The sequence below is a fragment of the Python bivittatus genome, unplaced genomic scaffold (assembly GCF_059951505.1).
Source record: "Python bivittatus isolate LINGU-HERP-01145 unplaced genomic scaffold, Pbiv_v1 ctg000320_np1212, whole genome shotgun sequence".
In the NCBI taxonomy this organism is placed as follows: Eukaryota; Metazoa; Chordata; class Lepidosauria; order Squamata; family Pythonidae; genus Python; species Python bivittatus.
The window spans coordinates 6,476,982-6,491,533 of record NW_028277052.1 but is presented as its reverse complement, the minus strand read 5'-3'; the positions used below and the strand labels follow the sequence as shown (position 1 = coordinate 6,491,533).

Below are 14,552 nucleotides of genomic sequence, written 5' to 3'. Positions count from 1 at the left end.
TTGAGTCTTGGGGCCTCTTCTTTCCTCCCAAATTATTTAATGAAATCATACTGTTCTACACAAGATTCAGCTGTAAACTGTCTCCTACCATAGCTGCACAATCTGGAATTTGTTCTTGCACGCAGTGATGCTAATCCCTTTATAGCTTCTAGGCTCTTGAATTCTGCTGTAGTATCTACCTTAATTTGGATGTGTTGAATCCATGCAACCTGACATGCTGGTGTTTAGGCAAAAAACAAGAAGGAAAAGGAAAGAAAATGATGGTAGTCAAAATAATAACAGCATTTAAAGAAATTACAGGAAACAAAGCACAGACAGACAGACAATAAACTTATAAGCTACCTATAATTGGTTTCCATGATGAGTTACGGAGAAACTTTTGAATTATTTTCCTTTCAAATGTGCAAGACAGTTCAACTCCAAGGGAAAAGAGAAAGGATGTTGGTGCTAACTGTGATATTTAACATTCCCAGAGATAATTACAATTCCTGTGAATGTAGAAAATGCACATAGGCTGCTGGAAAGAAGGGAACCCACGTCTTGGAAGGCACACAGAAAATTGCAGAACCTTTTTTGGGCTTATATTTTCCCCAGAGGCGGGCAAGGTAGATCCAATTCATTAAGGAACTGAAAGCCCAAGTGGTTGAGTGAAATCTTTGCCAGGGGACAAGAATCAGTGAACCATATTTTTGCAGGGCATCTATCACACATTGAATCTCACTTTCTTCTCTTTCTCTGAGATTAGGTTGAGCGTATTTGGATAACATCTCCAGAGTTCTGAAACACAGATATGGTAACTTTATAGGAGGCAGTCTTGTTAAGGAGTAGCCCATATTAACTTGGCTGGCGAGTCAAACTGCATTTTTACTGGAGTAGTAAAAGGGACCACCCTGTACACATGTAAACTGCATTCACCACCTATGAGATGCCTCCCCAAACATACGAACTGCTTAAAATGCCCTTGTAAGAAAACAGTCACAGCAAGCTGAATTAACCCTGAGTGGCGACTGGAGCAAGAATCAGCCAGGAACCTGGGCCCAGTAAACCAAATTGTTTCTATTCACTGACCATATCTCAAAGATGGTATGGCTAGCATGCTGACCTAGTAGGAAGAGATAAATAATAATGTCACACAGATGGGTTTCTCTAAAACAGTGTTTCTCAACCATGGCAGCTTGAAGATGTGTGGACTTCCACTCCCAGCATTCCCCAGCCAGAATTCTGGGAGCAGAAGTCCACACATCTTCAGGCTGCCAAGGTTGAGAAACAGTGATCTAAAATATTCCGATATCATGCTGTAATTTCCACTGCGTCTGCCTTTTTCTCTGTCTTGCTTTTGTAAAGTAGTGGGCCGAAAGTATATATGCCCTGGTTCTGCTTTTGCTCACAGCCGCTCAGCAAAGTATCAAAGCTTTGCTGGGGCCCCCGTATATACTGTATGATTGCTTGTATGCATGCAAATAAAATTATGTTGTATCTTTAAGGTGATTTGGTTGCTTTAGATGAGCCAAGCTGGGGCCACAAGAGTTTGGTGCCAGGCCTCGGATTGGAAGGATAAGAGGGGAGGCGGTTGATCACTGGCATTACCCTCCTGCCACTTTGCAGGCTGGTGGATTCTGCCAACTCCCTTTTCCTCTCTGATTCTGAACCCATTTGAAGATACACTTGGGGGAATTTTAATTTGGCCAGGGAAGTTTTTATTTGGGGAGAACCCTGTGAGGTAAGGGTGAGGCATCATGCGAGGCTCTGTGGGTGCAAGCCCATTGAAGGTGCAGACAGATCCGGGACGATCTCTGAAGAGATCTTCTGAAGATTGAAAAAAGGAAAAAATGAGACATTGTCAGATTGTGTTCATAATGGATTTCTTTTTGACCAGGACTGAATGAGGAGGTTTTAAGGATCTGTCTATAAGTGGGGAGAGATTTCTTTTGCTTTACTTCTTAGAGAAAGGGATAAGTTGGATTACAAAATGGACTTTTTAAAATTAAGGTTAAAATACATATGTTATTTTTGGTAGCTGTTACTTTTGCTGATTAGGATTGAATGATGGGTTTTTATACTTTGAGTATTGATAAGGGATGAGACATGGGAAGAAGATATCTTTTTTTTTCTTTATTGAAATACTAGAGAAGGTGTTAAGTTACTGAAATTGTTTATACTTGTCCAGAGGGAGGGGAAGGGAATCATCCTTTATATATTCTCTTTTTTTCTTTTCTTTACTTCCATCTCTTTGCACTTTTTTCTTTTCTTTACTTTTTATATTTTCTTTAGTTTGTATTAGTCTTTTATCTTTGTATTTGTAAACTCTAATAAAATTATTATTTTTTAAAAAAAGACTGTGTTCCTAATGCATTGTTTAGGCTTATATTACACTGCATCTTATATTTTATTCTTGGACTTTGAGGAAGCAGGATTGAAAGAGTATTGATGCTTTTGAGATTTGGTGTTGGAGAAGACTCCTGAGAATACCATGGACAGGCAAGAAAACAAACCAATGGATCATTGAACAAATCAATCCAGAGTTCTCAGCTCGAGGCAGAAATGACTGGGCTGAAATTATCCTAATTCAGACACATTATGTGAAGACCCAGCTCTCTGGAGAAGGCTCTGATGCTGGGAAAGGTGGAAAGAAAGAGAAGAGGATGACCAGCAGCAAGGTGGATAGACTCAGTTCAGCAGCGACGGGAGCACCACTGGAAGATCCGAAGGACCAGGTTAGGGACAGATTGTCCTGGGAAAAATCTATGTGGTCGCTAACAGCTGACACCAGCTTGATGGCATGCAATCAATATTTTATTTTAATGTATCTTGTAATACCTCTCATAAGTCACCGTATCTTATCTTCCTTGAGCTTCAAGCCACAGATACAATCCCTCCATTTAGCTTCTAGCATAGACTTCCGTTCAGTTCTGCTTTAACTTAGTCAACTATTTGGCTGTTCCCATCCAACTTTGTTGCCTGAACTCAAGAATCAGGGAGTAGATTTGGAAAGATCATTTGGCTAACAGATTTGGCAAGGAGAAGCCTTAGGATTTTGGCAACAAGTTATCAAGGAAAGGCAGTCAAAGAGCTGAGCCGAGATGTAATGGCTGAACGTACAGTGACAACAAAGGAGGGCAGGCAATGCAGAAGGTGGAGAATGGAATGTGAAGAGGAGACTAAAAATAAATTTTAAGGATAAAAGGCAGTGAATGCTTGCAAAGTATAGATAAGGCATCAGCGCAGGAGCATAATCAAGAAACCGAGAGAGATTTAGGAGAGAAGACATATGCACCTCTACTCTTGAACTGCCTAACAGAAAGTAGCAATGTTATACAGCAATTCTACTTGGGGAATAACAGCTTCCTACTGGAAAATCACAAGAAGAAAGCTAGTGAAGAAAGTAACTTTTTTTTATTCTTCCTTGCTTATGCCTATTTTTCAGATTTTGGTATTGCACATAACAGTTCAAAGAGACGGAAAAGGACATTCTGCAAATAAAAATAAAACATCAGAGTTGGCCATCTGCTGGCAAAAAAATGAGACTGCAGCCCTAAGAGCATCAAGGTGATGTGCCTTCAAAAGTCTGGAACTGCAAAAAAAAAAAAAAAAAGCTATTGGTACCAACAACCTTGTTTCTGAGATGGTGAAGAGAAAAATATGATTTGCTTGGCTCTGCACAAAGAAGGCATAATGTGTCTCTTGAGGCTATGTATCAGTTCTATGATAATATAATGTTTTCCTTTCATTCCAACAGCAGTAATTTGCTTGTAGAATTCCTGTTCTGTTTACCACAGCCATTACTTTAGTGAGAAGCGGCATGGAATACGGCCTGGTGCACTATAATACTGGGATTTTGTTAAAGATGCTTAAGCTTCATTTCAAGCTTAACTATATTAGAGGTTGAATGCGACTTCAGTGCTGCGCGGTGTTCTGAAAACGCCTTTTAAACACTGCCCCAGGTGCACCAGCATTTCATGAACCTTTTCTTTTTAATTTTTTTCCCCTCAAAAGATTGCTCAAAAGGCTACTAATGCAATGTGTTTGATGCTGGGTTTTGTTTGTTATTCCTAACTTACAGTAGGATTCCTCTCTTTCTACATGTGTGCAACACACGTATCCCCAGATGATGAGTTCTTAAGCATCAGGTAAGCCCAGGTGCCATTGCCTGGTTTTGTCTTAGCTATTTACTTTATAAGTCAGTTTATGGTTTAGTGAATAGAGTGAACCCTGCCAGTTGCAGTTTATTCAATAGCCATGCTTTGACATCTATTCAAACCCAGACACATTTGCAAAGCGCTGAGCTATTTTTCCAGTAATTCAGATAATAGTCATGTTTCTCAATGAAATGAAGTGGCTGCATGTTGCATACCGAAGGCAGAGACAGCTGAACGCCCCCCTTCCAGAGCAGCTACATGAACCTGAAAAAAGACACAAGGGCTTAAACTATTCAAAAAGAGATACTTTGTACATGGTGCTGCTATACATTTCAAAGCACCTCTTCTGAAGATTTCCACAGCCTTACTGAATAAAGCGGGCAGACAATTCTTCTTTAAAGAGGCTGAGGTTTTCCTTCCATGGCCACATGCAAGTATCTTTCCTTGTATCTTTCAACAGCCTCTGCAGGTTTTTGAGGCAAGAGTAAAATCTGTTTGGCAGAAATAATAGATAACATTTCTGTATAAGCTAGAAGTCACGGCTTCTCTACCAAACCACCTTTAGCCCTCACTTCTGTTCTCTCTCTCTCTCTCTCTCTCTCTCTCTCTCTCTCTCACACACACACACACACACACAGCAAACAATGACAGCCAAACCCATATCATCTGTCTCCAACTTAAATGGCCAGCTTGTTAATCGTTGCTTTCTACACAACTGAAAAAATCAATGAACAAAACAGTTATTTTAAAGAGAGAATGTATTGCAGTTCAGTTCTAAACTCCACACACATCCTCCATGTCTAGACTATGATCTCTCTCTTTCTCTCCATCTGCCCTGGATTCACAACTTAATCATCTTCCTCCTCATATGTAAGTAGGGAATAGTTAGTACCACACTTTTGGAAAAGGTCAAGGATAAGATGGCTCCTATATGAATAGTTGTGTGTGATTTGTCTGCCTGCCCCAATGGGTCTCTCTGTCCCAGAAAAATGGGGAGATAAATGATGAGCAAGCAGCTGGGAGGTCCAACAAATGGGCCATTGAGAGACTGAATGAGGCCTCCCACAGCACTCATTCCTCTCCAAGGCAGCGGCCTGCTCTCCTCTATGTTCCCAAATTTACATCCATTTGAGAACCTGCTATGGCCCTCTCCAAATTTTGTGTTCTCTTCAACAGCCAAGATCCATCAGATCTCACCTGCCGATTCGGAGGCTTCATTCATTCACCACGTTGAACCTGCTTCCAGAATTAATACATTCAACTGGAAACTAACAGATAAGCTAGATTTACACAATCAGAGGTAAAAAAGAGCAAACCAAGATTAAATCAGAGGTTCCTAAACGTTTTGCCATCATACCTCCCTTTAGTATAATCTTAATGTACACACCTCCCCAAAATATCCAAACACCAAAATGGAACTCAAGTGAACAATGAAAACAATACAATGAAACTTTGGGAAAGGTGGATTTATTCTAACAATGTAACTAAAAGGTTCTTCACACCTCCCTGGACTCTCTCTGTACCTCCCCAAGGGAGGTTCACCTCACAGATTGGGAAACCCTGATGCAAACAGAGATGCCAAAACTAACGAATCTGTTTAAGTGTGTCCTGCTAGCATAGTCATATTCAATTTTAGTGTTGCCAATGTTTCCTTTCCTAAGAATCTTGGAAACTGTGGTTTGATGTACACCAAGAAAATTAGTCCATATATACCATATTTTTCCGTCTATAAGACAATAATTTTTTCTAAAATCGTTACACTCAAAACTGAAGGGCATCTTATGCAAGGAAGTAAGCCGAGGAGAGAACCGCGTGGTTGCGAAACTGCCCATACTTTGTCTCTGCAAACAGGCTTCCTCCAATCACGAGCCTTATGTAACTGACGTCAGCTGATGCTGAACAAACCAATTGGAACACATCCCGTTGGAGGTGGAGAGCGTGTAGGCAGTGCGCAGATGCGACAGGGACCGGTAATGTCAGAGCATTCTGAGCCCATAAAGATGTCGGAAAATAAAAAGATAAATAAGCGAATGTCTTACTCTGCAAAATTCAAACTGAATGTAATCAGTTATGCAAAAGAGCATGGAAACAGAGCTGCAGAGAGACAGTTTGGACCTCCTCCCACTGAGCATATCATGTAAATTTACCTAATTACTAAATAAAAATGTGTTCTGCTTTATCTTTAAAATGTTGATTTCTTAATTTTGGGTTGGAAAAGTGGGGACCGTCTTATACATGGGGGTGTCTTATTGATGGAAAAATACAGTAAATATAACAAAGAACAAAGTCAATAGATGACAAGACTTGTTCTGGAACCTTAGGTCAGCACTGATGATGGAATAAGATCCTACAACAAAGATGAGAGCAATGCTGGCCTTGCTGCTACTGCTTGTGTGTCAAGGATCCAATGGCAAGGACCCTCCCTCATTCTACCTAATGGTAGAGCTGACCCTGGGTTTGCTGAGAATCCCATTGGTGATCCCCCACCTTATTCAGAAAATAGCTACAGTTCTTGGAGTTTCTTGAAAAGATGCAACAACTAGTGTTAAGCCCATTGAAGTCAGTCATGGAGATGCTCCTAAGCAAGGTCTATTCTATGCAGAAGTAAATCCCTCCATTGGATTCTGATTAAATGGGTATACACGTGCAACTTGAGTTTACTGCCTGCAACTGAGTGGTCTCCTCCTTGTGAAACACTGTTAGTAGAGTACAGAAAGCTACTTGTATTTGTCCTCACCCGTGAAAGCTTGTGCAGAGATTTGGGGTGCCACCTACTGCACAGGACTGTAATTGGGAGGGGGGGAAAGGAGGGGCTTGTCCAAAACGATCTTTCAGAAACCTTCTCTTTACAATCAAAAGAGCCCAGAACAGTCTGGTGAGATGGCTGATGGACATGTCAGGCTGGAACAGACAAAAAGACTGGATTTATTTCTGGAACTGATAAGAAAGACTGCTATGAAATATACACAGAGTATTGCAAAATCCTCACTGTAAATTTTTGAACAAAAGAAACCACCTATCCAGGCTTCAGGTCACATTATATAATGCAAAGCACTGTGCCTCCCATTGAGATACATTAATGAAGCAGTCATAGATCAGAGGCCTAGATTCCTACAAATACCCAACACTGAAGCACAATTCCATAACGACTATAGAAAATCCATCTTTTAAATACCTCTCTTCTCCATGATGGTATGAAGATGGAATTTAGGTGCACTTCAAGGAATAAATTATTAACACTAGAAACAAATACACATTACTGTTTTTATAGACTGAACCAAAGCCAACAATAAACCCTTCTGGTTGGTCCAGTTCTGTACTCCTGGCTGGAATTTCTGTTCATTAACCAACCCTGTTAGGCAGCTTTTAAAGACATACAGCTGAGTTGAGCACTTTGATCATTTCATTGATAGCCACACAATTTACTCAGCTAGCCACGTGGTCCCATTTCTGACCACCTACTCCTCAGCCATGTGTATACATGCAGTTCAGAATACTCTCTGTAACTGAGGAATTGGACCCCAATTCATTGAATTAATTCATCTTTAAGATGTCCCCCAACTAATGCTATTTTCACTCTGGTATAAGGGCTAGAGTATCCTTGTGATCCCTTTGATCATATGGGTGCTGAGTCAAGCAATTGCTCCATGCAAGCTTACTTCTCCTTTTGCTGATGTTCTGAAAGCAAGAATCTCCCTGTCTTTTGTCTTGCACAGGTCCCACTGTCTTAAATTCACTCGGGGAATACAAAGGGAAAGCTGGCTGCGATGTTTCTCCCCCCCCCCCAAAAAAAGTAACACATCCGTTTATGAGCCACTTTACATTTCTTTCTCAGCCAAACAGTGTAAAGTAAATCTGTGGGAGAGAGAGCAAGCCTATCAGAATTCATCGGAGGTGCCCCAGGAGTAAAAGACTGATTTGATATTAACAGATTGGTGCAGAAAATATAAAGCAATCAATGTAATCTTGGGAGAGACATCAAAGCCCCAGAAACCAGTTAGAACCAGAGGCAGGAAGTGGGAAGAGGAGAAGCATGTACAATGCAGATCTCCCTCCTATTTTCCCACCCATCTGTTCACAAATACTGTCGGTCCCCCGAAACATCATCCATGGTCACATTTGCACCCATCCCATCTCTAAAACTACTTTTAAAGGTGTCGATCCCGCTAGTTCACATCCTGGTAGTCGCATGGACTCAGCTGTCAAACTGCCTGACACCCCAGTCCTTTTAAAAAAAGGGAAAGAAAGGCCTCGCCCTTCTCTTCCCTCGCCCACCACTCTTGCCAAGAATTCCACCACCGCTACAATGATCATTTTCCTCTGCAAGTGCCAACAGCATCTTAAACACCACGCCAGCCTCGAAAAGTCTCTTCCATGCCCCCCTGCCCATCCCACCCCAGAAGCAGTCTCTCTGCATCTTCCCCAGCATTTCCCCCTTCAGCCTGGCAGGCAAGCAAATCTATGCTGGGGTACCACATCACAACTACCTTGGTGGCCATTGCCAACCACTAGCAGGAGCCTCTGCTCACTTGGGGCCCTGGCAGAGGTCCTTTTCCTACTGCCTCCCACCCACTGGTCACAGATTTGCCTCTGGATGGGCAAATGCCTCCCACCCGCCATAGCAAGACACCACTGGGGGTGGAAGCAACAGCAGCCCAAAGCCATCTGCTCCTACCTGAGGGTGGCGCTCTCTCCTTGCTTGACCGTCACGTTGTCCATGGCCTTGGGGAAGGTGGCATCTCCGCTGCGCACCGGCACTCCTGCGGGCACAAGGAAGAGCAGCCTGAGACACAGGACGACTAGGCACCGCCAGGGCGGAACTAAGCCCCCACCGACCCCCATCCTGGGATGCAGGGACGTTCCTCGAGGCTAAGATAGACTGCGCCGGTAGTGGTGGCGATGGTGACAGAGTGGCGGGCTGGGACTAAGAGAGGCCCGAGGCGCTTCTGCGGGGCGAAGGGCCGAGACTGGTCGACGGTTAGCCGGGCGCCCGGGGGAAATCCAGCTCTGGAGAAGCGGGCGCCCCAGCAGCAGGTAGAGGGGCTCCCGGTGAGGCTCGGTGCCAGGCGCAGGTGGTGAGGAGGCAGCAGACTGAAGAAGGCGGCCCCGGAAGCGGGGTCGGGCTGGCGGGCCGGCTGCCCTGCAGGACAGCGAGAAGTCCGAGCTCCTCGGTCCGGTTTCCGAGGCCGCTCTAAGGCGCCACCGGGCAGGCGCTGCGCGGCTCCGGACGCAAAAGTTTCTGAGGCAGGAGGACGCGCCACTCTCTCGGCAGCGGGCGGCGCGGGCGGAGGGAGGCGAGGCGAGGCGAGGCGCGGCGAGGCGAGGCGGAGAGCGCGCGCGGGAGTGGAGTCGCGGGGCGCTTCGGGAAGCCGCCGCCCGGCCCCGGACCGCAAGTCGGAGCCGAAGGAGAGAGGAGGCGCCTGGCTGTGGCTCTTCCAGCGCGCGCGCCCGCGCCCAAGCGCCGGAATGGCCCCCCAAAACCCAGCGCTGCCCTTCGCCTCTGCCCGCGAGGCCGGGGAGCAGCGCTTTGCCGTCCGGGCTTCCCGCTCCGCTCGGGCTGCTGCCGCCCGGCTGCTTAAGGCCGGCGGGCGAGCGGGAGAAGCGGGCGGGAGCCTGCCGCCGACGCCGACGCCGCTACTTCTGGCATCCCTGCGCCTCTTGCCCTCTGCGCCGGGCGCCTCTCCTCCGTAATCCCTCTCGCGCGCTCCCACCGACTTCCGAGGGTTGTCATGGCAGCGCCTCCATCACTGACCAGTACTTTGGCTCCCCGGCGCAGCCACAGCGACCAGGGGCAGACTTCGCACATTAATCTCCGCGGCGCGAAGGACCGCCGGAGCGGCGGCGGCGGCGACGGCGGCGGCGCGCGCTCCCTCCCGCGTTAACCCTCCCAGCGCCGCGCTTGGGGACGCAGCCGGGGCGAGGAGCCCCACGGAAGGCGGCGGCTGCTTCCTCCGGCGCGGGGGGCAGCAACCCGCCCGCCCCCTCCACTGCCAGCCCCGCGCGCCGCGCGGACAGGAGCAACGCCCGGCTGGGACCCGGAGCTGCCACGCTCGGGCCCGCTGCTCTTCCAAGAGTCAGCGTCTGGGAAGCAGGGCGGGAAAGGGAGAAACGAGGCCCGTGGGAATGGGCTTGCAGGGCTGGAGAGGTGGGAAGAGGAAGAGGAAGCGGTGCAGGCTTCTGAGTCACACGGAGCGCTTTGCAGCTCCGCTCAAAGGACTGGGAAGGTTGCTGAGACCTGTCCGTGTCACCTGGGGCTACTGTCCCCACCCGCCTCTCCGGCCTGCGGGAGAACTTTTGGTCACCAAGTTGGAAATTCCTTCTGCCTTTGGGGGTGGGGTGCTGGAGCTGAAGAATTGTCCAGTGCCAAACCATTGGGGTTAGTGAGGGCTGGAAGGGAGTTCAGATTTCAGGAAAAGAAAACCCAACATTGAAATCCTATTAGGGTCTGTTCTTTCTACCCATGGATGAACCCAATACAAGGTTTCTTATTTATCCACCTTTCTGGGAATTCTGGTCTGGATTGGAGACGGTCGTGGCAGATGAAAGGAAGGGGCCAGAGAAAGACAGAGGGCACCAGGTTGGGGAAGCCTACAGGATAGAATTGTAGAGTTAGGAAGGATAGAATTAGAAGGCATTTGGGAAGTTGAACCATCCATTCGTCTTCCAGGTCTAGGCCATGCTAGACTTTGCAATCCAAATACTTCTGAAGGATGCCACATGGGGGAAAACTGGCATTTCCTTTGCATGGAAATTTGTAATTAAGTCCACGGGTGCTAATTTACTGGGTGGGCGGGAGATGAGGGCAATTGCTTTAGGCCTGACCGGGGGTGGGGTCCACATTGGCAAACAACATGGTGACTTCTAAGATAAAGAATCTTCCATTTGAGCTTGACTTCTATTGATTACATAGAGACAAACATGCCGTTTTCTTGGCAAGACTACCAAACTGGTCAGTCGTTGCCTTCTTCCAGATGTTATTTCAACTTCCCTGTGTTATTTCAATTTCCTGTTGATTTTTCCATCCAAGTACTAACCAAGCCCAATCTTGCTTAGTTTCCAAGTCCAGAGATGGTCAGTCAGATGGTTCCACCTGCTGAGACACAGGAGGGATGTTAAATGAACACTACTCTGCCTGGCCTCTCAAGACCTTACAAATAATAAATGAAGCCCTGTATTCTACTGAGGAGAGAGATGCATGGACAACCTCAGCAAGATTTACAAGAGGCACATTACTGCATCATTCAAGATTAAGACGTGCAGTGGATTTTCGCAGCATATTATTGGAAACCCTTTTTTAAAAAATCAGTGATTCCCTGTGTTTATTAAATATATGCAAATGATTTGCAAAACCAGGGCTTCCCCTTCTTGAAGCTAAGGTAAGTTTCTTTGCTGAATATCAATTCTGTCCAGCAAAGCTTCAAATTACAGAGTTTGCCGAGACAGCACACTGTTGCAGTGTGAACAAATAAAACAAACACAGCTCCCACAACTTCCTGACACAGCTAGAGGCTTTAGAGCATTAAATATGGAAGGATCCTTAGAGACCCAATTTGTGGAAATGTGCAAAAGACAAAAGAGGAGAGGAAAAGTAAGAATGTTTCCTCGGTTTCCCTCTGCCTCTTGCAACCAAATCCGGAAGAAGCTTCCTTTTTCTGCCTTGAGAAATGGGGCCAGCTATAACCATGTCCACCATCATTCCATGACAGTACGTGTCTTGCATGTGGAAAGTTTCATCTCTGGCATTTGCAGGTAAGCCAAGAAGAGGAAACAAAACTGCCTTAAAGCATACTGGTGTAGACAATACTAAACTAGAAAAAATAATGGAGAGGTTTGGTATATGGCAGCTCCTAGGGGAATTTAAGCAGATACAACTTTCTCATTGCCTTCTTGACAAGCAGCAAATGTCAAAAAATCCCACTAGGGGATTTTTCGAGGAACCGCGTTCTCCTTTTCCTCTGCAGCTAGATTACCCTAGCAGTGAGCTAGCTTGGGTGTTAGCCTCAAGGGAATATGGGCACGTACAGTCCTGCCAGTAGTTTTGAACTTTCACATTTTATCCCTCCAACAACTCTCTCCTCTTGGTTAGGCTGGCTTCACAACTGATTGAGAATGAGATTCCACGTCCTATTCTTGAGCTAACGACGTCAACCCAGGGGCCTTGTTCACATATGCAAAGCCATGGTTTGTATAACTCCGGCTTATAGAATGAATTACAGTTGTCTGGCTTTACATAGCACGCTAAACCCTAAAAATTTACAAACCGTAGTGGCTGGCTTAATGTTTCGTACAAAGCTATTATATGATTTAGGCTTGGTTTAGTATGTTATGCAAAGCCAGCCATTGTCTCTCTGCCTTTACATTTGGGATGCAGGTCCCAGGAAACTAATCCAGGACAAATGTTTCCCTTTCAAATGCCTAAGGGATGGGGTGGCCCCAACTAAGGATATTCTTTGGCATAGACGTATAGAATCCCATGCACCTACACTAATCTCTTCATTTAAAACAGAATGCTGGGTCAATTAATCTAAACACTGCTCTCTATCAACAGCACAGATTAAAATCACAATTTGCATGTTTTCTGGGAAAAGTAAAGAGAAGAAAACTATCCATGCTTCTGCGTACACAAGGAGCTAAGGATTCCATAATAGGATAATTAATGTCCTGTTAATATCCTATCCTGCAACCTTCAAATATTCCTTGGTGGGAAAGGTAAATTTTCAAGTGGACTGTTTAATGAAAAGAAGGGGGAAATATCTGTCTCTCTGATTCATAAGACATGACGGTCATATTCAGTAGATGAGTTAGATTCCTGCCATAATCCTGCACCTGTACTTGAAAGTAAGTTTAACTGAATTCAGTGGCACTTCTTACTTAGATTTGCACTGTATAGTTTTTGGCTCATTCATCATGGAAACACCATGATGGTTCCTTTTAAATGAGCAGTCTTGAGTGAGCCTATCAGATCTTCGCCGCAGAAATCTGGATGACAATGCAGAGTTGGTTTCCTGTATTTTCTTTACCGTCTAGGGGCTGGCTGTGTTTTTGCAGCCCAGATCTGGCAGCCTAGATTTGGGAGAATATGGGACACGTTTTGGTGGTGTGCTGAGGGCTGCAGTCCAAAAATAGATATGGCCAGGATAAGAGAGGTGAAACCAGAAAGGGAAATGGGTGAGGCCACAGCAAGAAAGATAAGGAGATTTTCTCCTTAACATGTCTTCTTTTTTTTTTGCATTATACTTTCAAAACTGCATATAAAAATTGTAGACTGCATTATCATACCTAAGGAGTATGGATTTGGAGCCCATGCATGGTCCAGTTTTTCTAAAGGTTTGTAAACCAAGTAGCTTCGTGGGATGGGACATATTTCTTCTCCATCTTTAAATACAAATGCTTTAAAAAAATAATAACCAAACCTTCACCTTTCATTGACTAATTCAACAACAGTCAGCTGTGAAGTATGCAAACCAACATGCTAAGCCATCGACTATAGCTTGCAAGCCATAATGGCTTGGGTTCATATGACATACCAAACCAAAATTAAACTACACTCTTAGTCGCATGTATGAATCCCATCTCGGTCATGAACTGAGCACTTTGGTCCATATGGATGGCTTCACTACTAGCTTTTGTGCTATTTTTTTTTAAGAGGTTTAAAAAAAAAGCAGAGAAGGCTAAAAAGTAATCAACATTAAAATTACCTGGGATTGTTTTCCAAAGACCTAGATCCAACAAGAGGGGTGCAATTAGACCCCCCTTTTTCTCCCCCCCCCCATCACTTGCATGTAAAATGGGCAGCCTCTACAGGCGCCTCAGGAATGTTCTGGTCCGTTGGGTAAATCAGTGTTTACCCCTCTGGATAAAAAATTATTGACACTCACTGCCTGCTTCCGAAATACTGCTGGAAAACTCTGCGTGATGCAAAAGAGCATGATTTACAAACAAAAACCCCTTCCTGCCAAGGTGCATGTTTGGCTTGGTATGGAGATGAACCAGCCCCCTTGAGAAAAAAATAATGATATGCAAATGGATGTGCTCAATAGAGGAACTTGTACACACAGAGGAAAGGCAGACAAGTTGACAGGTGAAATGCAGAAACCTAAACAGCAATGGAAAGCTGTAGTCTGGCAGGACATGACCCGTGATTCACCAACTGTTCTCCCTGGGCTTCTATCAATTCTCCCTTCTCACCCCATTCCATGCATCATCCGCCCTAATCAGCCTCAGCTTCTTGATCATCCCGGCTTCCTTCTTTAACCTGCATTTCAGTGCTGACTCTCATTACTCCTGATTTGGTCAGCAGATGTCATATTAGCCAGGCATAATTTAGAGGCTGGTCGTGGGGTGCACATGCCCTAATGACACTCCTGCCTGGGATTCACTGCTAGTTGGTCTTCTGGGGAGGTGAAGACAGTCTAC

At 45.2% G+C, this 14,552-nt stretch overlaps 1 protein-coding gene across 1 annotated transcript in view; it reads right to left on the bottom strand.

Annotated features, from left to right (window-relative positions):
• Positions 1 to 8,978, bottom strand: part of OPCML (opioid binding protein/cell adhesion molecule like) — a 282,923-nt gene extending 273,945 nt beyond the window's left edge. Inside the window, exon 1 of the mRNA XM_088139161.1 lies at positions 8,812 to 8,978. Within this exon, the coding sequence (XP_087995287.1) occupies positions 8,812 to 8,978 (167 nt within the window). The remainder of the gene's footprint in view (positions 1 to 8,811) is intronic.
• Between the last annotated feature and the right edge of the window lie 5,574 nt (positions 8,979 to 14,552).